The following is a 24,837-nucleotide window of genomic DNA, read 5'->3' as shown; positions in this document are numbered from 1 at the left end:
TTCCTTTAATCTGTCGTCTATGGATGTCACATCTGTGGAATACAGGAAGCAACAGACGTTACACCAGTGGAACGGACGTGACAACAAATAACAATTTTACTTGTATATGGATTTTTTAATGTCTATTTATACTATTTTTAATATTTTAAAACTTTGCTCATTTAGTCAATTAATTATTAGAGAAAAGATTACAAAGATGGGAAAGATAGAAAAAACTAGAGAATTGAAAAAACTAAGTATGAGAAAGGCGAGGGAGAAGATGAAAGCTGAAAACCCAGAAAAGTATGAAGAACAAAAGACAGAGAAAGAAAAAAAGCAACACGAAAGAAAATTCATGAACTTTTAGAAAGGGATAAAAGATCAGTAAGAAAAGGTTAGAAGGAAAGGATCAAAAGAAGTCGAAAAATGAAAAAGAAAAGACAACAACAAATTGAATATTTGTCAACACCACCTGAAAGTCCAATTGTAAATATTCCTATTGACAATGAACTAGACTTCAATGTACTTCCTGGTCCCAGTCAAGAATCTAGTTCCAGAAATAGCAGCGGGCTAAAAATTCTTAGAAAGTATAGAGGTGGGTTAAAGAAAAAAATCCATAAATTAGAAGAAAAAAACAAATTGTTAAAGTAAAGAGGTGATAAATACAAACAAAAACTCTACAGACTGCAGTCTGCAAAAGATAATGCTCCTCGAAAGGTGGTACAAAATGCTCAAAGGAAGTAAAGAAAAGCTTGCTTTTTAGCGAAGTGTTAAAGACACAAATACAATCAAATTTTTCTACTGAGAGATGTATTAACAAAAAAAAGGTTTTTGCCAGGGTATTAAGCGGAAAGATAATAAAGAAGTACAGACTTCAAAGAAGCCTTAACAATCTTACTTCTAGGTATATCTTACCACACAATCACCATACACATCAACTCTCACTACACATCACTGAAACAACAAAAACTTAATATGGAAGTACAAAACTTTTTAGAAAAAGATAGTTCTAGTAGGCTTACTGCTGGGAAAAAAGAAACAATAACAAGAAACAAACTGAAAAAACAGAAAAGACTATTGAATTATACAATATTAAATTTGTATAATGACTTTAAACAAACAAACGAGTTCAATTCAACATCTTATAGCACATTTTGTAAATTGAGACCCTTTTGGGTAGTTCAACCAGACTTCCGTAAACGAGATACTTGTCTTTGTATTGACCATGAGAATTTTGCTTTGGTTCTTGAAAAGTTGTATACTTTAAAGATGTTGGCATATAAATATCCCACTGACTTGCTAAAAAGTATAACATGTGATGGCGAGCTGAGAGAATAGAAAGAAAATGTGGAGTATGCTGTTTAAACAAAAAAATAGTTTGTAAAGAATTTGAGAATGAACAAGCAAATTTTCCCCAATAGTCTAAAAAAAGAGTTGAAGTTTTGATAAAAGGTAAAATGAAGATATGTTTCAAAACTGTAAAAGAAGAGTTAACATTAACTAAAAACAGCTGTTTTTACATTTTATTAAAAACATGAAAATATAATATAGGAAAAGTTTATGAGGCATGTATGCAATATAAAACACCAGTACAAAGCTACATCAGAAATAAAAAATAACTTGGGGCCTAGGGATATTTTCATTCATTGCGATTTTTCAGAAAATTACAATTGCAAAAACTTAAAAGAAATTCAATCGCTCCATTTTGGTGGATCAAGAAACCAAGTGTCAATCCATACAGTTGTGGCGTACTATTACAGTATTTCTGAAAGCAAAACAAAGTAAGATTTTTACAAAATAAAAATCTTACTGTAGATTTTCAGATAACAAGCAACACGACTTTGTTGGGATCTGTGCACATTTAAAGCCTGTTATTAATGACTTGAAAGAAAAGCTGCCTATTATTGAAACAGTTCATTTTCTTAGCGATAGTACTTCTCAACAGTACTGAAACAAGTCCATGTTCTGTTTGCTAGGTACTTTTTTCGAAAAGAGTTTGGAGCTAAAACAATGAGATGGCATTACACAGAAAAGGGGCACAAAAAAGGTGCCCCTTTTACATTAATTTTGAATTTTCTGCTTCCAAAAGTGCAATTTTAATTCCATTTTTATACCTATTGATTTTAATTCCAAGCGTGTGAGCAATTTTTATTCCATTTCCATTAATTTTAAATGTGTGATTTATGAAAATGCGTGAATTACAAACGTTTTTTTAACATCAATTCAGTTAATAAAGTTAGATGCAATACCGTGATGTATCAAAAGAACGGCAGACAGAATAATAGGACAAGGGAAAGATATTCCTGATATTAATTGTTTGGTTGAAGAAATGAAAGAAAAGTGTCCAAGTATAACCATCTATACTATTAAAAAAACAGATTTCAATCTCTATGAGAAATGTGTACCCAAAAACCTAACAACTTTCAAGGGGACTTTACAAGTTCATGAGGTGTTTTGGAGTTCCACTAAAAAAGAAACGTTGTATATGAGAAGGCTGACATGCACTGAATGTGACAATGGTACAAAATGCAATCACTATAGTATTGGAGAAGTACTAATCCCTACTGAATCTTTGACAGATCTTCATCCTCGTATCCTTTTAATGTATAAATTTAAATTGGCTCATATTGAATATTGCAAACTTTTGCATTGCTTAAATGTTCTAGGCACTTAGCCATCAATGTTTGAACATTAATACTTAGTTTTTTAGCGAGCTTTGTATTTTCATAAAATATTGAAATAAGTTGTGCATTAAAAACCTTATTTAACTGTTGTTTAATTTTGTAATTTTTTTTTTATAAATAATTTTATTTGCTTCTGTTTTAAGAAATTCCTTAACATACTTTGCCAGGTCAACGATCCTTGAAAAGGAAGAAAGCACTTGCTGAAGGAACAATATCCAAAGGTTTGGCACAAGAAAACCAAGGCCCAAGTAAATGTAAAAAGAAAAAGACAAGACTAAGTTATCACAGTGTTTACGGCGATAGTGAGGAGGACAGCTTGTTTATTAAAATGAATGACTTTGTGATTGTGAAGTTTCAAACTTCCGAAAAAATTGTCAAATACTATGTTGGGGTAATTCAAGCCTTAGTTGCAGATGAAAATGAGTTTGTCATAAATTTTTTGAGAAGATCTGGCCAGGAATTTTTCACGTTTCCGGAGAAAGATGACATCTCTGTTGTTGATAAAGGCGATGTAGTGTTTATATTGTGCCAGCCAAACCTCAACAACAGGATGCAATACACATTTCCACAAGATTTACCATTCAATAACATTTACTAATTTATGTACTAATAACACTTAAAAAAATTTAAAAACTTGTACCATATACTATTTTATGTTAGCTAATAAAAACTATTGATTACAGATGATTATTATTTTTGAAAATTACTTGAACAACACTTATAGCGGTTACAGCATAAGTGATATTACTCTTAACTGTAGTAAAGTTGTCACATTAAACTGTCTGTAGTAAAGTTGTCACGTCTGTGGATTATGCTATAAGTTTTTAATTTTTTTTTAGTAAACTGACATTTAACGAGTTATGTAGATACTTTCAAATGATTAAATATACTCAAAGCTATAACCACAAAAAATTTGGTTTAAAAAATTTAATATTTAATTTTTATAAAATTAACTATTGAAAATGTTACTTTTCAGGAGAATGACCCATATATATATATATATATATATATATATATATATATATATATATATATATATATATATATATATATATATATATATATATATATATATATATATATATATATATATATATATATATATATATACATATATATATACATATATATATATATATATATATATATATATATATATATATATATATATATATATATATACATATATATATATATATATATATATATATATATATATATATATATATATATATATTATATATATACATATATATATATTTATATATATATATGTATGTATAACATATATATATAAATATATATATGCATATATGTGTACATATATATATATATATATATATTATATATATTTATATATATATATACATATATGCATATATATATTTATATATATATATGTTATACATACATATATATATATAAATGTATATATGTATATATGTTTATATATATACACATGTATATATACATATACATATATATATATATATATAAATATATATATATATATATGTATATATATATATATATATGTATATATATATACATATATATATTTATATATTTATATATATATGTATATATATATTTATATATACATATATACATATATATATAAATATATATACACATGTATATATACATACACATATATATATATATATACATATATATATATATATATATATATATATAAATATATATATATATATATATGTATATATAACATATATATAAATATGCATATATATATGTATACATATATATGTGTATATATATATATATATATATATATATATATATATATATATATATATATATATATATATATATATATATATATATATTTCACCATAGCTATATATTTATTTGAAAAAATAAAAATTTATTTATATGTGAATAACTGCAACTTAATATTTGTAAAACCTTGTTTTGCTTTTTCAAAAATAAAGTTCATTTGCTGAAGAACTTTTTTGATCAATAACACGTCGCTAAGATCTGATGAACCAACAGTAATCATTATGACCTAAAATCATAGTTATTTAAATTAATTAAATAATGAAATAATTTAATTATTGGTGATCCAAGCCACCAAAAATCCAAATATAGAGTAAAACTAAAAACCAACTGTTCTGACATCAAATAACAGATGAATATTACAACCTCCTCAATAAAGTTAAGAATTTTTGATTCCATTGAATACTTACAATTTCTTCTTGATTTGATGCACCCATACCATCAGAAGCAAAACACCAGCAGCGCTTTTCAGTACAGCAACTCACTCAAAAGAGAGGAAAAAAAAGATTAACCTAACACTATTAGAAAAAAAATCATATCTAAAAACATGTAAAAACAAGTAAAATAATTCAACTTTATTTTGAATAAAAATTTTTATTAAAAAGATTATAATATAGTATAATATAACAGGGGCTATTTTAAGATACAGTACCCTTCTGCCACTCTTTTCCCCTCCCAAAAAATTTAATTCAAAGTGGGGAGGGGACTTAGAAACTATATAATGTGCAAAAAAAATATACTTTAAAATAAAATTTTTAAATGAATAATTACAGCTTATGTGGTTTAACTTGCATTTTTACAACTACACCTTTTTTTAGTTGAATAAAAACTTTTAAATTGATGTAATATTTCGTATTATTTGTGAACATGTATATTAAGTAGAAAATTTTATTTAAAAAACAAATTTATGAGAAGAATGAAATGATTCAAAAAAATTGTTTTGACTAATTAAAAACATTAAAACAAACCATGTGAATTAATATATAACAAAATAAATATTTGGTAATTAGTTGATGACATGTGTTAGTGGTGTAGTGGTAGAGCACTCGCTTTATAAGCGAGAGGTACTGTGCTCAACCTGTTTCCGCGCAGCGGCCGTATTTGTCAAGGTTTGTGTTTCAGAGTTATAGAGTTAAGAGAGGGTTATAACCACAATTAAGTAGCCTCCTTGCCTGTAGTGGCCTACTCAGCATTGGGGAAGTGAAATAACAAGAAAAAAAAAAAAAAAAAAAAATTTGTCTTTGTTTTATAGTAACTTATCAAACACTGCAATAAACAATAAAAAAAAGTATTGGATCAAAATAAATCTCTAAAGAAAATATAACTCTATTATAATAATAACGAACTTTAATATAATCTAAGTAATAATCCTACAGTCCAATCAATGTTCAATGTATATAATATAAACTCAATTAGTTTATAGTGGAATTTGGGCAGCACCCAAATCTGCCAAAAATAAGTACAAGGCTGTCAAAAAGGGTCTTTGTTAGCCTCTGATTATAAGTATATCATATTAAACATTTTATTAATAAATAAAAATATTTATCAATTATTTTTATATTAAAACAACTTACAGTTAACAACTTTGACTTTTACAACCAAATTTTTGTTCACCATAAAAGGAACTGAGTCTGCAGTTGGATCTAATACATACAATGTACAAAACAATTTATAATAAATATAAAACAGATACAAAAAAAACAAAAAACAAATTAAATATATGGCATACAAAAATAAATACAAAGATATTTAGCTCAAAAATGTAATTTGATTCTCAAATATAATATTTACATAAGCTATAGTTTCACTTAAATTTTTGTGAGCAACTATTTTTTTAGACTATTATTTTCATAAAGTAAACAGAATGAAAATTAAAAGTAAATTCCAAAAGAATATAAGTAAATTTCAGAAGAATATAAGTAAATTCCAAAAGAATATAAGTAAATTCCAAAAGAATACAAGTAAATTTCAAAAGAATATAAGTAAATTTCAAAAGAATGTAAGTATGTTTATACTTGTTTATGTAAGTGTTTTTTTGAAACAAATGTGATTTAAGAATTGAGTTAAATTCAGTCAGGTTGGACTTCATATTTTATGCTTTTTTAAAAATGTTTTAGGTAACACAGTAAAATCAACAGACAGTGACAAAAATTTCAATGACAAAAAAAAATTCCATAAAAAAATGTTTACATACTGATTGAAACAGTATTTAGTATTTAGTCAGGTTATTATAGAAATATTGCCACTACTATTTAATAACAATTTTGTTTCCTTTTTTTTCTTAGTAGATAAGTTTAGCTTTTTGCTGCAAATTCTTTATAAGTTATAAGATGCAAACTGTCATGGTCAGTTAGTCTAAAAAAATTACTTTAAACTTGGACGAACAAGGCATTTGACCACATGCGCTTCCCGCAAAGGTTTGCATACATACATATAACATACCTACATACATACATACATACCATTCATTTGGTTAAACAAGCTTGGTAAATCTGGATTGTTAACAATTCGTGTTTCTAAAAAAAATAATTAATAATGCTTTAAAATTTACAGATAAAATTGATTTATTTCTTGCACTTAATTGCATAACTAATATAAATTAATATAAATACAAATGCTAAGTGCATATACACTTGGCATTTGCATTACCACATTTTAGTTAGTGAAAAGGTAATTAATTTTGACTATGCAATTAAGTGCAATAATCAAAATAAATTAAAATAAATACTAAATTTGCACATAATTACACAAATTACACATTATATACTCTTTTTTACAATGTAGATTCTCAAACTAACAGACTTAGAATACAATAACATAACTAACATAGATTGCATGTCTAACAAGAAAAAAAAAATTTAAAGAAATAAAATTAAGAAATTAAAAGAATACCTTCATTATCTTTTCTCAGTATTGGTGGAAGATTTGTAACAGCACTATTAAACATGATTACAGCACTCATTTCTGATTCTGAACGATTTCTTGGTGAACGCGTGCGATTTACTGAAGGAGTATAACCAGGCAAGCTGGATAAAGTTGGAATAGAAGAAATACCTTAACAAAATTAATACATGTAATTCAAATGACAAGCTGTCATAAATTCAACAAGATAAAAACCTTAAATGAGCAATAATACTGGCAAAAAATTATATAAACATTATATCAAAAAAAAACCTGATGTTAAACTTGCAAGTTTACCATTAAACTTGTATAAAAAAGTAATTCTTTATTTATTACTAAAATACTATGAGAACATAAATATTAAAAGGTTTTTATAATAATAAATATTATTGGATTTTATAACCAATAAATTTATTCTCAATTTAAATTTTCTAAGGGCATCAGAATAGTTTATAATAATTTTCTATATTTGGTTTATGTTCAAAATATTTAAAAAAGAGTCCTAAGTCAAAATTTGCAATTTCCATGAATCCCATCAAAAATTAAATTAACTCCAGAACTTCTCCACAAGCCAATCTTATAAAGCCTTAAGAAAATAGTTTATACATACTGCAACTTCAAAATTTAGCATAAACTTTAAGAATCAGAGCATTCATGCATCTTTTAAATGCTGTTCATGTAAATTTCAGATAAAAATGTAAAAGTACTCAAACAGGGGATTTCCCAGCAGTCCTTAGTTTAGTTTTTTTATTTTCCAGCAGTTAGTCACTTGTTTTGATGTGCATTTTTAAAATGCACATTTTAAAAATGTGTATTTTAAAAATGTACATCAAAACAAGATTTAAAGTAACAAAATTTATGCCCATAAAAACAACGCTTAAGGTGATTAAAAGAACCGAAATTTTCAGATAAGAAGTTGTCATATTTTTATACATTAAAATCTAACTTTTTTTAATTTTTTTATATAATATAACTATCATTTTTGAAGTTTTGACATAACTTTGCTTCATTTGAGACCCAACATACAATACACTTTTAAAAAACTTTTTTATAATAATAGGAGCTTGTTAAATGATTAAGGGTCTTGGGGACATAAAAAACTTTTTTAAATCCAGTTTTACTTTAATATATAAAACATGTGTTCTAGGTAGTCTGTATAAGCATTTTAAATTGTTAACTTTTTTTGTTGTTAAACTAAATGTTGATGCTCTTTAAACCTAAATAAATTATGTTGTAGGTATGACCTATTATTGTTGTGGGTGAAAGTATAAGGCATATATCTTTGTAATTAATCACCAATGATACATCATCTATTTTTATATATTTTTACTAGGCTCCTGCAAAGCTTCAATATTTCCTATCAAAGCAGAAAAGTGATTTGAGATATGATTCAAAAAATCTCTATTTATTCGAATTGAATAAAAGTAATCTCATTATAAACTTTCTGATAATAACTTTACAATATTTTATATTCATTAAATTTTCAACATTATTAGAAAATTGCTCTAATAATCATTAATTTCAGTTTTTTAAAAAGCATCCAGTGGGTACATGCTTTTACCGTAGGGACATCCATCAGACCTCTTATGGATGTCCAGACATCCTTATAGCAACACCTGCATCGTTAAAGTAAATTAACTATTTACTAAAAGTTCAAGTAAATATTTACCTCATTGTTAACTCTTAACACAAACTTAAAACAAGTAGTTGTATAAACAGGTTTACTACAAAAAACAGGTTTACTACAAAAAACAGGTTTACTACAAAAAACAGGTTTACTACAAAAAACAGGTTTACTACAAAAAACAGGTTTACTACAAAAAACAGGTTTACTACAAAAAACAGGTTTACTACAAAAAACAGGTTTACTACAAAAAACAGGTTTACTACAAAAAACAGGTTTACTACAAAAAACAGGTTTACTACAAAAAACAGGTTTACTACAAAAAACAGGTTTACTACAAATTGCTTTTTTTATTTGAACAAAAAACTAAATTCAATCATAAAGTAACGATTTTTTATAAAATGTTGCAATTAATTTTTTTTAATATTTTAAACTGTATAAAGATATACAACTACTATTTTCACGCTTTGAAAATCCTTTTCATAGATTTTATATTAAATCAAGCAATTAAATAAAGAAAAAACGTTCTGTACTTAATTTAATTTTTTAATTTACTTAATTTTTTATTTTATTTTAATTAACTTTTAATTACATAAATTATTTCTGATTCCTAGTTTTTTACTTATAACAATGTCAGTTTATGTACACCACTTTAGGTGTACTAAACTCTTGCACAACATTACATCTCTGTAACGTGCCAAGTGGTATTTACAGAAATGTGTTTTTTGAACCAAACTTAAGTTTGTGTATGATTAGGTCAAACCAGAATGTTTTCACAAATTTTCGGTAATTGTAGCGTGGGAACAAAAATACCCCTATGAGCTCATCTCCTCTGCCCAAATGTGAGAGCAATGAGTTAATAGTTTTTATTAGTTTCATTATCACTATCTTTTTTTTCATTTATTTTTGAAATAGGATTTCCAATTTGTTTAACTTGTTTATTTTTTATATAATTTTAACACTTGAAGCAATAATGAAATACATTGTGATTAAACTTCTTAAAAAAATTATTAAGAATGATTAGGCAGAATTTAAAAACTTAGAAAAACATACCACTTATGCTACTTAAAGACGTGTTGGTTAAAGAAACTCCGCCCTCATGCAAAACAGAAGCAGGATTTGATGATAACTCATTATAAGTTCCTGGTAATCCAACTTCATTATATGGTGGGATATCTGACTCATGATGTTCATTTTGTGAACCACCCACTGATTCTGAATAAGGAGGAGGAGCTTCAGAGAATGGTTGCACTGCATTAGATATGGGAAAATTTGATTGAAGTGACAAATCAGCAGATGATTCAGTTCTTCCTTAAATAAAAAATATTTTGTATATATATACATCTATATGATATAACCAGATCACTGCAATGGTTATACAAAAAAAAATTGATAATAAATCAAAACACTTTTAAAAAATCTAAAAAAAAAATTCGATAGCAGGATCATATTCTCCATAGCAGGATCATATTCTCCATAATATCAGGATCATATTCTCCATGGCATAATGTTAATAAATTCAAAATGCTGGTTTATAACAAATTAGTATAAAATGAAAATAAATTCATATGTAAAATTTTATGTAATCTTTTATATTTTTAAGAAACTTCACTTAATTTTTGTTTTTATTCTTAAGAGATTTTTTTAATTCAAACCCTAATTTCATATTCAAAATAAAATAAGAATAAGAACTAAAAAATTTTTTTATTAAAGTTAAAATGGTCTTTGTTACTGTCAATGTTGTTGCTTAACTTGCAACAAAAGGTTTTATTTGAGAATTACTTTAAGTTTAATCCAATCTTCCAACCACTGTCAAATAGCAATCATCATCGCATCAACATCAAATGGCAATCATTATCTAAACACCTTTAAATGGCAATTGGTGGATTTGATTTTAAACAATTAATCAAGTTAAATTAATATAATTTTGCATCAAAACCTTTTTGTTTTAATCAACTACTCAACACCCAGCAAATAAAAAATTATATTTTTAGACTCCCAAATCCGAATGGTTCAAAAGTTATAACATTTAGAAACTCAGCCTAAAATAAATTGCAAGTTTAGGAATAGATTTTATCTTAATTAAAATGTTGCTAAGTAAATATAAGTTTTGTGACATCAGTTGCAATTTATAAATATAGTTTTGTGACATTAGTTGTAATGTATCAATATAGCATTGTGACAGTTGTAGTGTATAAATATAAAAAAATATATATATCTACTATAGCGTATTTATATAAGCATTTGCTCACTTTTTTTGCTTATCTTAATCCATACGATTTTTTTAGAAAAATAAGAAAAAAAAACGAAGAATAATGAATGAAAAGATTGCTGCCCCATGCCAAACTCTCAGTCGATGCAGCAACACTCTGCTGCGAGTCTGGCTATTTGTCAGTCGATGTTTGTACTGAAGCCCCTAGCAGCAGGCTACTTCAGTATGACATCACACTGCTCACCTAAATCAGCAGTATAAGATATAGTTTTATTTGCTATATAAAATGTCAAGAAAACAATAACGATATTCTTTGCAAAAAGTTTTATTTTTGATATATTCAGGTTTAATACCAAATTTCAAAAGGCAGAGTTGTTATGCAATAAAAAATGCATCATAGCATACCCTGATGTAGTTAAATGACATAAAATCAACAGAGATATTTTGGAACTTGTAAAACTTTTTTTACTGTGACAATGAATATTTAATGCATGAATGCAATGCAAAACTTGCCTAACATAGTTTTTGAAATTGATAAAGAATGATGATTTCATGATGAAGTTGTTGTATTACTGGCCAGATCAGAATGATATTTGCTGGATTTTTCAAAAAAGAAATTTATTTCTCTTAATAAAACATCCTCAACTTCTTCTAAATGTCAGTACCACATCTCAAAAAAAGGCAAAAGCCTAATTTTATAGCATTAATCTCAGCATCTAAAATTTCTTAATATTTCACTTTTATTGTTAAAAATCATAGTTAAAATTGTATAAATTTTATCTTCAACATTTGAATAATAATTACTTAATTCAATCTTTTTATTTTTATTTTTTTTAATATTCAAGCAGATTTTTAAGTCTTTTTCAAAAAATGTTGCATTTCAATTTCTCATTTTTAAAAACAACATTGGAGAATTACTTTACAATGAAATTCAACTAGAAATTGAAAGTTGCACTGTTGTTAGAAATAATACCTAATTATTAAACAATTTATGCAGATTAGATTGTTAGAAAATAAATATATTATATTTTAAATATATTGTAATGTAAATTATACTTCTTAATTATAAATATATGTATTTAAAATTATCCTATAATATTTATATGTATACTTTTAAAAATATTTATTTGAAGTTAATTAGGGAAATATATTTTAAACAATAACATTTAATTTAAAACAACATGACAATATACTTTGTATATTTTAAGAGACATAAACTATTGTTTATGATAAAAAAATATTTATTTCACAGCAAAATGACAATATATTTTGACCTAAACTATTGTTTATATAAACCAATATTGTCTAACATTTATTAAACAACAACAATTGGGCAACTCAAAAAATGAATTAAAGCGTAACCCAAGAAAATAGAACAAAAAATTTGACTTCAAAAATTAAAATGTATCTAAAATTAAAAAATTAATTATCAAAATTTTTAAGTTAAGCTATCTTCCCTACATCCTAGAATTCAGTACCTTCAAAAATAAATTTCATTTATTTTCATTGACTAGAACATAAATTTTTCTTGAAAAATTTATGTTCTAGTCAAAGAAAATAAATGAAATTTATTTTTGTGAAATTTATTTTTATGTTCTAGGTACAAAATTTAGAATGAAAAATGTGAGCCGAAATAAGGAATTTTTTGCCTAAATTTAAAGGCAAAAAAATTTTTTTTTCAATGACATAATCTACTTTTGCTTTAAGAAATCATTAACTTTATTTTACATAAAAGGAATCCCCAACTACTGTTGTGTTCATATTATAAATAAGCCTTAGATTAAAAAACTTTTCAGCTTTTTTGTAACTTCGCTACTTTATTTCCATTTCTGAGCCCAATATAAGTCTTATTACTCTGCTTAGTTTTTTTTTTTCAAAAAAAGACCTGGTTTGTTTAATGAATGGTGTGTTTAATGTGAGGCTTTCATTTGAAAAAAACTTTGAATCCATTAAAGTGCGCTACTTATATTTTTTAACTCCAATAGTCAATGAGTCTACAAGCCATGGTAATGAAAAAAAAATTTGTTTTGACCATTTTAGAAGTAAAAAATGACCTAGAATTTGGTTAGTCAGCACCTTCAAAAAGGTCAAGTACTAATTTTAAGCCTTTTCCTCCATTTGAAGTTGAACTATTCATAATGTAGTACTACAAAATCTATATTTTTTTTAAAAATAAGGCATTTTAGGCTGAATTTTGAAATGCCATAACTTTAAACTAGTTGAAGTATGGGGTTAGTTTTGCATTTTTTCATGTTTGATAGGTACCACTGGTTAAAATTTGAAGAAAACCTGAGGGATGGCTATTCTCCTTTTACACAGAATTACCCATTGCATTAATTTATTAGAATATGATGCCAAACCTTGTTTAATACAATAACAGAAAAAAATATAAAAAACAAAAAGATTAAAATAACTATTTAAATTCTTAAAAATAAATTGTTGTTTCCCAAAATTTTATTTCAAATGTTTAATCTCTCGTATGTAACTTTTAATTTCAAACTTTAAATAATTTGCTATAACATTGAGAAATACATCGCAAATATAACAATATCATTCATTTATAACTGGATTGAAAATCAATTTATTATCTTAATAATATAAATACCTGATATCATCACATCAAAGCAGATCTGACAAACTCTTGCTGGTTTATTTTCCATATATGGCAAATTAAACTTCATGTTGCAGCATGAAGCACATAAAACCTTAAAGAAAAGTAAAAAATATTTAAAAGAAAAAATTAGCATATTATGATTATTTAACATGAAACAACAACAACAACAACAACAACAACAACAACAACAACAACAACAACAACAACAAGATATTTATTTTCTTTAAAATTTACAACCATATAATTACAATAATAAAAATAATAATAATAATAACAATAAAAAAAAAATAATAATATCTATAGTGTTATAAATAATAAAATCATAATATCGTTATTAAGAATAAATATAAATAATTGATTGACAAGAAGTCACTCATGCAGAAACCTGATCAAAAGAGTGACACCAAACAATCATATTAATAATAGTAATTTTAAAAATAATAATAATAACAATAATGACTTTATTCATTAATAGAGTAAAAGTAACAGCAAAAATAATAGTATTTATAATAACTATAATAATAACAGTAATAATAAAAATAGCAGTAATAAAAATAATAAATAATAATGACAAAAAACAAAGTTTCTATAGAAATAGTAAGAAGAAAAAGAAAAATAAGAAAACTAAAAGAAGTTAATAATGATAAAAATTAAAATAAATTTTTTTTTGGATTTGTTTAAATTTATTTTGTTTTAAATAAAGAAATGAAGATAAATTATTTTAAATTTTAATTTTTAAAACTCATTCACAATGCACATAAGACTTCAATTCTATTCACTGATGCGCTAATGTGAAATTGAATACTTACCATACCTCAAAGCTTTGTAGGAAGGTACATTTAGTTTTCCATTATTGATGTTTCTAGTTAAATGTGAATGTATAAATCGAGTTTTTGTGAAAAAAGTTGTAATAGAGATAAATTTTTATTAAGTCAAAAATAAAAGGAAGATTAGCAAATCTAACTAATTTATTATTCGATTGATTGACGTTGAGCTGATAACAATTTATTAATATTACAGTAGCAAATTTGTCCCCAAACCTGACAACAGTAATTGAGATGAGACTGAAAAATTGCAAAATACAGACTCTTAATAGTAGTTTTATCAACATAATGGCGAATTATTGAAAGCATACCATTAGCTCGATTAAATTTTTTTATGGAGTGCATCTATATGAAAATTCAATGAGAGGTTCGAATCTATAAAAATACCAAGATATTTAACAATGTGTGTTGGATATAAACGCCTGTTATTAATTTTAATTTTAGTTGTATGATTGTAGTTGTATATATCTATATGCGATATATCTTTATGTGGTAGTGGTGTAGTGGTAGAGCGCTCGCTTCATAAGCAAGAGGTTCCGAGTTCGATTCCCACCACATCCCTGGTAGTACCGCGCTCAACTTGTTTCTCTGAGCAGTGGCCTTGTTTATCAAGGTTCATGTTTCAGAGTTATAGAGTTGGGAGAGGGTTATATCCACAAGTAGCCTCCTCATCTGAAGTGGCCTTCTTGGCCTTGGGGAGATGAATTACAAACAAACAAAAAAAATTTAGCCAATAAACTAAACCTTTTAGATCGACGTTTATATTCTCACACAAAGAATGATAAGACTTATTAATATGCAAGATATTAGTATCATCAGCAAACAAATGGACGGATGAGAAGTGGACAGAGTTATTTAGATCATTAACATAAATTAAAAACAATAGAGGGCCAAGAACAGAACCCCGGGAACACCACAAACTATGTGTTTATTATTTGATTTGTAGCCATTAATGCTAACAAACTGCTTCCGATTTGAGAGATAAGATTGAAACTAATTACAAACAACTCCTCGGATTCCATATTGTTCAAGTTTAGAAAATAAAATGGTATGATTAATGGTCTCAAAAGCTTTTCGTAAGTTGATAAAAACACCACCAACGAAATGACCAGTACCCAGTGCCTATTTTTATTTTTTCGGTTATACTTATTAAAGCGTGGCAATTAGAGAGCTTTGATAGAATTCCAAACTGAAATTCATTTAAACACTTGAAGGAACTCAAAAATGAGTATAATTTAGAATACATTAGTTTTTAAAGAAGCTTGCTAATGTTAGGTGAGAGTTTTGAGCCATTTTTATATACTGAAACAACACAAGGTAATTTTAAAGTGTCAGAAAAAATTCCATTTAAGAAGGATATATTAAATAGCTTAGAGATAATGTGAGATAATTCAGAATATTTGTGGGGATGCTGTTAGGACCTATTGATTTTCTAGGTTTCAATTTAGATATAAGTGATGAGATTTTAGAATGGTTTGTTAGAGAGGGAACAGTAAGCTATGAAGATTTGGATCCCTAAGATACTATTTATAGCTAATGTAAGATGAGTAAATTTTAGAATTAAGTTTATGAGTTACATTTGTGAAAAACTTGTTGAATTCTTCGCAGATTAGAGTTGGTTCAGTTATGTATGCTTCGTTACCTTGTAAGCAATTTGGAGGTACATTATTGACATTTTTGACATTTATTAGACTTTTTATGCCTTTCTAGGTTTCACAAAGATTTTTTACATATTCTGAAAAGAATTTTTGAAATGTAAAATTTGCCAAATTTAGAAGAAAGCTTAAAGATGTTAAGTTTTAAAGGAAAAGAAAAGAAAATAATAAATAAAAAAAAAATGAAAAATAATAATACAATATTATATAGAAATTATATTAGCAACTATATTATATTAGCAACAAATATAATAATAATATTTCCCATAAATGAAGAATTATTAATAAACTATAAAATAATAGTTATAATAATAAAACAATAATAATAAGTATTATATCATTAATCAAAAGTAAGAATATATAATTAATTATAAACTATATAAGAAAATAAAAATTAATTTAAAAATTTTATTAAAATTATATCTAATACTATAAACATACTATAAACAAAAGCAGAAATAACAAAACAAAAATAAATAAAAGTAAAAATAATATATTAATAATCAAATTAAGAATAATAGTAATATATTTAATAGTGTGTGTATATATATATATATATATATATATATATATATATATATATATATATATATATATATATATATATATATATATATATATATATATATATATATATATAAATATATATATATATATATATATAAATATATATATATATATATATATATATATATATATATATATATATATATATATATATATATATATATATATATACATACATATATATATATAAATATATATATATATATATTTACATATATATACATATATATATATATATATATATATATATATATATATATATATATATATATATATATATATATAAAATTAAATTCTGTGTCAGGTCAGGTTATCCTGCTACTGGTAACATGTAACCCAGTACAACCTGCTTCATGGCCTTCTGCCTTGAAGGATAAGCTTTTTCAGGAAAAAGTTAGAAGAAGCCAACTACGACTTAAAACACTCCCTGCCTTGGCGCTCTTGATTAAGTAAAGGCTAGAGATGGTGTCTCAATAAAAATACTTATCTTGAGCAGATATTAAATGCATACGGCTACTGTCTTGTAGAAGGCTTCCTAGGCAAAGACTTAGGGGTAAACAGATTCTATCTGTTGACCTCCCTCACACCCCTTCTTCATCTATTAAGCTGGCGCAGATGTATTTTTAATACATTGTTTCCAGTTTAAGACGTTGAATGCTGGGTCTTTTTGACTCAATACATGGGCTTTGCTTGTGTCTCTGTTTTTATGACTAGGCAATTAATTCTGTTATCTCCTATTGATAGTATAGCTCTAAAACTCAGTTTTATGGTTCTGAGGCTGGCTGGTAGTTAGGTTTCCCGAACTCTGTGGTAGCTCTCAGAGAGGCTGAGGCTTAGGGTTTATTAATAGTAATAAGGCAATTGCTATTAAACAGTGTACTGAGTACTGTCCATGTTTTGAGTCAAGTTCTTTTAAATTTTTGGTATTTTATTCGTTTTTAAATTTAAAAATTTAAAAACAAATAAAATACCAAAAATTTAAAAACAAATAAAAAACACAAAAAACCATCACCAAGTTCTCTAAACCTATCATTCACTAATATTCGTGATCTTCAAAGTAACTTTTCTTCTGCTGAGTCTTATCTCTTGCAAAGTTCATTAGACCTACTTGCTCTTTGTGAGACTAATTTGAGTTCAGCTGTGTCATCTTGTAATCTTAGTGTTGATGGTTATCTTGCTTTAACTCGTAAAGACTCCAATAGTCACATGTCCAGGGCATTTACATTCGTAAAATTCCACCCATTTATAGGGAAGCTAAGTTTGAATCCACAAACTGTTCTTTTATGTGCTTTCATTTAGCTTCTTCCCTCTATCCTTTTTACTTCCCTCCATCGCCTTTCTCTTTAATCTATATCGCTCTCCTTTATCTCAAGACTGCACTCTTTTAGATGTTATTTCTGATCAAATTGACCGAGCCCTCTTTCTTTATCCATCAGCCAATATTGTTGTTGTTGGTGACTTTAATGCTCATCACACTGAATGGCTTGGCTCTAGTGTCAGTGACTCTGCTGGCATCAAAGCCCTCAACTTTTGCCTTTGTCGATTACTAACTCAAATATTCAACTTTCCAACTTGCTTTCCAGACACCCCGAATCATTTAACTTCTCTACTCGACTTGTTTCTGATCCTAGTCAGTGCTCAATTTCTCCACTTTCACCCTTAGGTGCTTTTGATCGTGGTTTGATATCTCAAAAACTATTATCTCATTCTTCTTCATCATCTGAATCCCCCTATCATTGTACCACTTACAATTACTTTAAAACTGACTGGGACTCTTTACGTGGATTTCTTCATGATGGCCCTTGGGTAGAAATCTTACGTCTTCCTGCTGACAAATGTGCTTCTTACATGACTCGGTGGATTCAGGCTGGCATGGAATCTTTTGTTCACTCTCGACGATTCCAGATCAAGCCATACTATTCTCCATGACTTTCCTCAAATTGTGGTGCTGCAATTTCCAATCAAAACCATCACTTCCATATCTATCAGCAAAACAATTCTCTAGAAAACAGACATCTGTTATTAATGCTAGAAACCATTGAAAAAAGGTTTTGTCTAACGCCAAAGCCTGCTATTTTAAGGTCATGAAATCTCGCATTTCATCACAAAAATTAGGCTCCCGTGACTTCTGGACTTCATCTCTTGATTTCACTAGTTGTGCTCTACCTGATTTTGCAGTCAAACAGGTTGATCCATTGCTTGACATTCGTATCACTCCAGCTTCTGTATCTAAAGCAATTTCCTACTTAGACTCTTCTACAGCTTGTGGCCCGGACAACATCCCTGTTATAGTCTTGCAGAAGTGTTCTCTGGAGCTGTCGTCTATACTTTCAAAACTATTTAAAAAGTGCTTATCAGAGTCTTGTTTTCCAGTCTGCTGGAAAGCAACATATGTTATTCCTATTTTCAAAAATTTCAGAGAGTGATCTGATTTGTCTAACTACAATCCCATTAGTCCTTTTCCTATCATAAGCAAGGTTTTTGAATCTTTAATTAATAAACACTTAACCTCTTATCTTGAATCTAATAACTTACTTTTTGATCATCAATATGAATTTCGATCTTCTCGTTCTACAGCTGATTTGCTAACAGTAATAACCGATAGGTTTTATTGTACATTAGATAAAGGTGGAGAGGTTAAGGCAATCACTCTTGAAATTTCTAAAGCTTTTGATAAAGTTTGGCATGCTGGTCTTCTCCATAAGCTTTCTTCTTATGATGTATCTGATAGCATCTTTAAGATTATTGAATCCTTCCTTTCTACTCGTAGTATAAAAGTTGCCCTTGATGGACAACACTCTTCTTCATATTCTGTAACTTCAGGGGTTCCTCAAGGTTCTATCCTTGGCCCTATACTCTTTTTAATTTACATTAACGATCTTTCAGATATTCTCACATCTAAGGTGGCATTGTTCGCTGATGATACTACCATTTATTCTTGTCATGATAAGAAGCCAACACTCTCTGATTGCTTGGTGGAGGCATTTGAGCTTGAAAAGGATCTTACTTCTGCTACAGCATGGGGTTCACAGTGGCTAGTAAACTTTAATTCAGATAAAACTCAATTTTATTCAGCCAATCATTATGGCAATAATTTAGATATTCCTATATTTATGAACAGTTATGTACTCAATGAGTCATCTACCCTTCATCTTCTAAGATTAACTCTTACTTCCGATCTTTCTTGGAAACCGTATATCAAATCCATTGCAAAATTAGCATCTGCTAAGGTTGCATCTCTTTATCGTGCTCGACACTTGCTCACTCCGGATTCTATTCTTTTTCTCTATAAATCTTAAATCCATCCTTGTATGGAATACTGTTGCCATATCTGGGGTAGATCTTCTAATGATGCCCTTTCTCTTTTAGACAAGGTGCAAAAATGCATTGTAAACATAGTCGGATCTGCTCTTGCAGCCAACCTCCAACCATTATCACATCGTCATAATGTTGCTTCTCTTTCTCTTTTCTACAAATACTATAATGGGTACTGCTCTAAAGAGCTAGCGTACCTTGTGCTATCTACTAATATTCATTCTCATGTTACTCATCATTCAGCTAGGTCTCATCCTTTTTCTGTGACTGTTCCTATATGCTCCAAAAGCTTTTAATCCTCTTGTTTTTTTCCTTGAACATCAGTACTTTGGAATTTTTTTCACTTTCTTCATTTTGCTTTCCTGATTCATATAATTTCCAATCATTTAAGTCTTCTAAAGTTTAATAAGTTTGCAATTCTTCAATCAATCGTTATCTTGCTCTATAATCTTTATAATTTCTTTTCCAGTAACTTCCAACTCTGATAGTGGTTACTTGCATCCTTGTTGGAAGCAAAGGTGTTAAAATATATATGTATGTATGTATATATATATATATATATATATATATATATATATATATATATATATATATATATATATATATATATATATATATATATATATATATATATATATATGTATAATAGTAATAAAATAGCTGAATAAAATAAGATGCAACAAAATCAAGTTAAATAAAAATTATATATAATCAAATTCTTCTTTTTCTTTTTTAATAGATAATATTTACTTTTCTTTTTCTTCTTTTTCTTTATGTATTTTATTCATTATTTTGAATGATTTAAATCTTTTTCGAATTTGAAACTCTTTTGTTAACCCCTAAACCTTTTTCTATATTTTTATATCTTTATCAAAAATTGTATTTAAATTGAGTAGTAATTTAAAGGTACTTTTTTTTTTAAATCATTTTCTATATTTTTTATCAAATTATTTTACTTAATTCAGTTTAGATTAAATTATTTTTTATTTTTTTCGTATTTATGTTTTTTTCACTGTTCTGTTAGAAAAAAAGATCCGCCGTCCCTCATGAGATAAAAAAGAACTTTTATTGCAATGCTATCACTAAAAGGATTACCGTCTTAGATTAACAACCTCCTACAACCCTCTGCCCAAGATTAACAACCTCCTCCAACTCCCAAGATTAACAACCTCCTCTAACCACTAAGCACTATTAAATAGGGAGTTGTGTCAGTTTTTTTCTCCATTTTAAATTGCCTTCACCAAAGCTAAGGAGCTTTACCTGCCTTAATGTAGCATTTGTTAATCACCATGACAAGGATCAATGACCATGACTATTACATTTAGTAAACAACCGGGGTTGATATTTGACCGGGGCCGGGTTTGATAAATATAGTCAGGGCCAGGGCTGGGTTTGTGACCGGGACTGCATAAACATTTAGACATCCTAAAGTATATTTTTTTTATTCAGAATTCATGTTGTATTTGTATTTATATGCATATATAAACATCATTATGATCAACATGATCATCATCATCATCATCATCATCATCATCATCATCATCATCATCATCATCATCATCATCATCATCATCATCATCATCATCATCATCATCATCATCTTCTCTTTCAACAAATACTAAAGTTTATATAAATATAGAAGGATACTCTATGCCAGCATCTAAATAAATAGCAAACATATATGTTTATATCCATAATATGTATGCATAAAGTGCATCTCAGAAGCTTTTATTCCTTTTGGACTAAAAGTCTAGAAGCTTTTATTTCTACTCTTCAATTTCAAGTCAAACCTCATTCTACTCTACATTTTTTACCATCTTGAGCAGTTACTTTATTAATCATTTATTTCATCTTTTTTTTAAGAACATCTTTCTTAAGAACAAATGTCATTTTATTATTCGAAGAAGCCAATGTAAAATGGTCCCGTCTGATGTTAAGCTCTGTTATTCTCAGTTTACTAAATCTTGTATCTGATATCAGATGTTAGGTTCTAGAGAGTTTTGGTTCGTCTTCAACAATGTCATTAACTAAAGCAAGTCTAACATTTAATCTTATTAGCTATATAATATTTAATAATATTTAGCTTTTAAAAAGTGCTAAATAAGTGGTTCCAATTTTTCAAAGCTCTAGAAAACACTTTGACATCTCCAACTATCCTACAATTAGTCTTCACTTTGTTATTAGTTTCTTTATATAAAGATTTTGAGATTATTAAATTATTTCTTATTAACTGCAGTAATAAAGTTATTCTTGAAGGCCTACACTCTTCTTTATTTTGTAACTTTAAAGGTACTACTAGGTATCTTGTGGTACCTTTAAATCTTTGCTCATGTATTGTTTTTTATCTACAATATCAATCTTCATGAAAATTTAACATCTAAAGTGGCTCTATTTATTGACGACTCAACTTTATACTCTTGTCTTGACAAAAAATCTTCACTTTTTGATTGCTTAGAACATGCAGTAGTGGTGTAGTGATGAACAAGGCCGCTGCGCGCTAAACTTGTTTCTCCGCAGCGGCCTTGTTCGTCAAGGTTCGTGTTTCGGAGTTATAGAGTTGAGAGAGGGTTATAACCACAAGTAGCCTCCTTATCTGTAGTGGCCTTCTCCGCCTTGGGGAGGTGAAATACAAAAAACAAAAAAAAACAAAAAAAAAACCAGCTGATTTTAAATCTGATCTCTCTTCTGTAACAGCCTAAGGCTTGCTGTGGCTTATGGATTTAAATTCTGGACTTAAAATCTGCAATTTCTGTTAGACAACAAGACTCATTTACTGTAAAAAAATATTGCAATAATGTTGGTATTCCTATATTGATGAATAACAAGTCTCTTACTCTCATCCAAAGTCTAAAAGCACATTGTAAATGTAATGCGGTCGTGGTGTAGTGGTAGAGCGCTTGCATCATATATGAGAGATATCAAGTTTGATCCCCACCACGTCCTTTGTAGTACCGCGCTCAACTTGTTTCTCTGCGCAGCAGCCTTGGTTGTCAAGGTTCATGTCTTGGAGTTATATAGTTGAGAGAGGGTTGTAACCACAATTAAGTAGCCTCCTCGTCTGTGGTGGCCTTTTCAGTTTTAGGGAGGTGAATTAACAAAACAAAAAAATAATATTAAATTAGACTTGCTTTATCTGCCAAGCTTGAGCCACTCTCCCATTGTTGTAAGGTTGCATTTCTTTTTTTTCTCTACAAATATAATCATGGTCAATGCTCAAACAAGCTATTATCTCTATTACGATAAATCAAAACTCATTTTTGCTTGTTTATTATTCAACAAGTTGCATCCTTTTACTGTATCTGTCTCTTCATGCTATAAAAACTTTTATTAATCCAATTTTTTATTTACACATCAAAAAAACCTTTTAACTAGTACCCATCTTCATGTTTTTCTTTTATATACAACCTACAACTTTTCAAGTCTTCAGTTAACCATTTTTTTTTTTTTTTTTTTTTTTTTTTTGTTATTTCACCTCCCCAAGGCCTAGAAGGCCACTACAGATGAGGAGGCTACTTAATTGTGGTTATAACCCTCTCTCAACTCTATAACTCCGAAACACGAACCTTGACGAACAAGGCCGCTGCGCGGAGAAACAAGTTGAGCGCGGTACTACCAGGGACGTGGTGGGGATCAAACTCGGAACCTCTCGCTTATGAAGCGAGCGCTCTACCACTACACCACTACCGCATTTCCTGGTATTTTTACTTATTCTCTATGTTAAGGTAACTCATAACTTAATAGTGGTTGCTTGCAACCTTGTTGGAAGTAAATTAGAGCTTTAAAATATATAGATATATGCCAGTATTTAATTAATAGTAAATTTAAGCATAAAATCATAATACATAAATTTTTATATATTTTTTCTAGTCACTTACTAATTACATTACATTAAAATTTACAACCAAAGGTTTTTACACAAAAAAATGTTAATTTGATAACAAATAAATTGTATTGTACCTTTACAAAAAACCTTAAGCATGCATTACTTTAGTTTTATATTACATTTGACCTGAGAACTTTCATTTGAATACTGAGAACCTTTTAATTAAGTTATCATTAAACATATTATCAGGCTTGGCCAGGATTTAACAATATTAATTTTTTTTCAAATTAACATCGTTAATTTGAAAAAAAATAAACATTGATAATTTGAAAAAAAATTAACATTGTTAATTTGAAACAAGTAAAATTTACATATAAAAACATTGGATTTTAAAAATTTGTTTTTAAAACCCAATGCTTTTATATGTTATTATAACACAAATTTTGCAATCAATTTTTCTGATATTACTGTTTTATTTTATTAACATTCGGCTGTATGCGTGTGTAAAAAAACAAAAAAGTTCAAGAAGATGCAGGTCTCAAACCACAGACATTCCATTTACGAAGTCAGCGTCTCATTCAAATATGCTAAACGCATGTATAAGTATGAAAAAAAACAATATACTTATTTTAAATATTATTATTTTTTCCCTATAAAAATTACCTTAATTAAAATTAACTAAATTAATTGACTTATTATAAAACTAATTATTGAATATTGTATTGTCATCAAGCAAGAGTATGTATGCAAAATTTGAAGAAAATCTATTATCAGGAAGTGACTCAAAAATTGATTGCAAGATTTGATGCTCACAGACAAACAAACAGAGACAACAAGTT

At 27.4% G+C, this 24,837-nt stretch overlaps 1 protein-coding gene across 2 annotated transcripts in view; it reads right to left on the bottom strand.

The window, feature by feature from the left end:
- The window catches only part of LOC101236593 (zinc finger FYVE domain-containing protein 9), a 77,847-nt gene that overhangs the window by 27,148 nt on the left and 25,862 nt on the right, over nucleotides 1–24,837 (bottom strand). For both annotated transcript variants that reach the window (XM_065801010.1, XM_065801011.1), the window contains exons 4-10: nucleotides 13,806–13,905; nucleotides 10,042–10,299; nucleotides 7,356–7,517; nucleotides 6,926–6,979; nucleotides 6,038–6,106; nucleotides 4,874–4,947; nucleotides 4,593–4,692 (exon numbers count right to left, since the gene is read on the bottom strand). In XM_065801010.1, coding sequence (XP_065657082.1) covers nucleotides 4,593–4,692; nucleotides 4,874–4,947; nucleotides 6,038–6,106; nucleotides 6,926–6,979; nucleotides 7,356–7,517; nucleotides 10,042–10,299; nucleotides 13,806–13,905 — 817 coding nt within the window. The remainder of the gene's footprint in view (nucleotides 1–4,592; nucleotides 4,693–4,873; nucleotides 4,948–6,037; nucleotides 6,107–6,925; nucleotides 6,980–7,355; nucleotides 7,518–10,041; nucleotides 10,300–13,805; nucleotides 13,906–24,837) is intronic.

Source organism: Hydra vulgaris, chromosome 07, assembly GCF_038396675.1.
Source record: "Hydra vulgaris chromosome 07, alternate assembly HydraT2T_AEP".
NCBI lineage: Eukaryota > Metazoa > Cnidaria > Hydrozoa > Anthoathecata > Hydridae > Hydra > Hydra vulgaris.
Note: the sequence above shows the minus strand (reverse complement) of the source record. Positions and strands in the feature narration are given on the sequence as shown.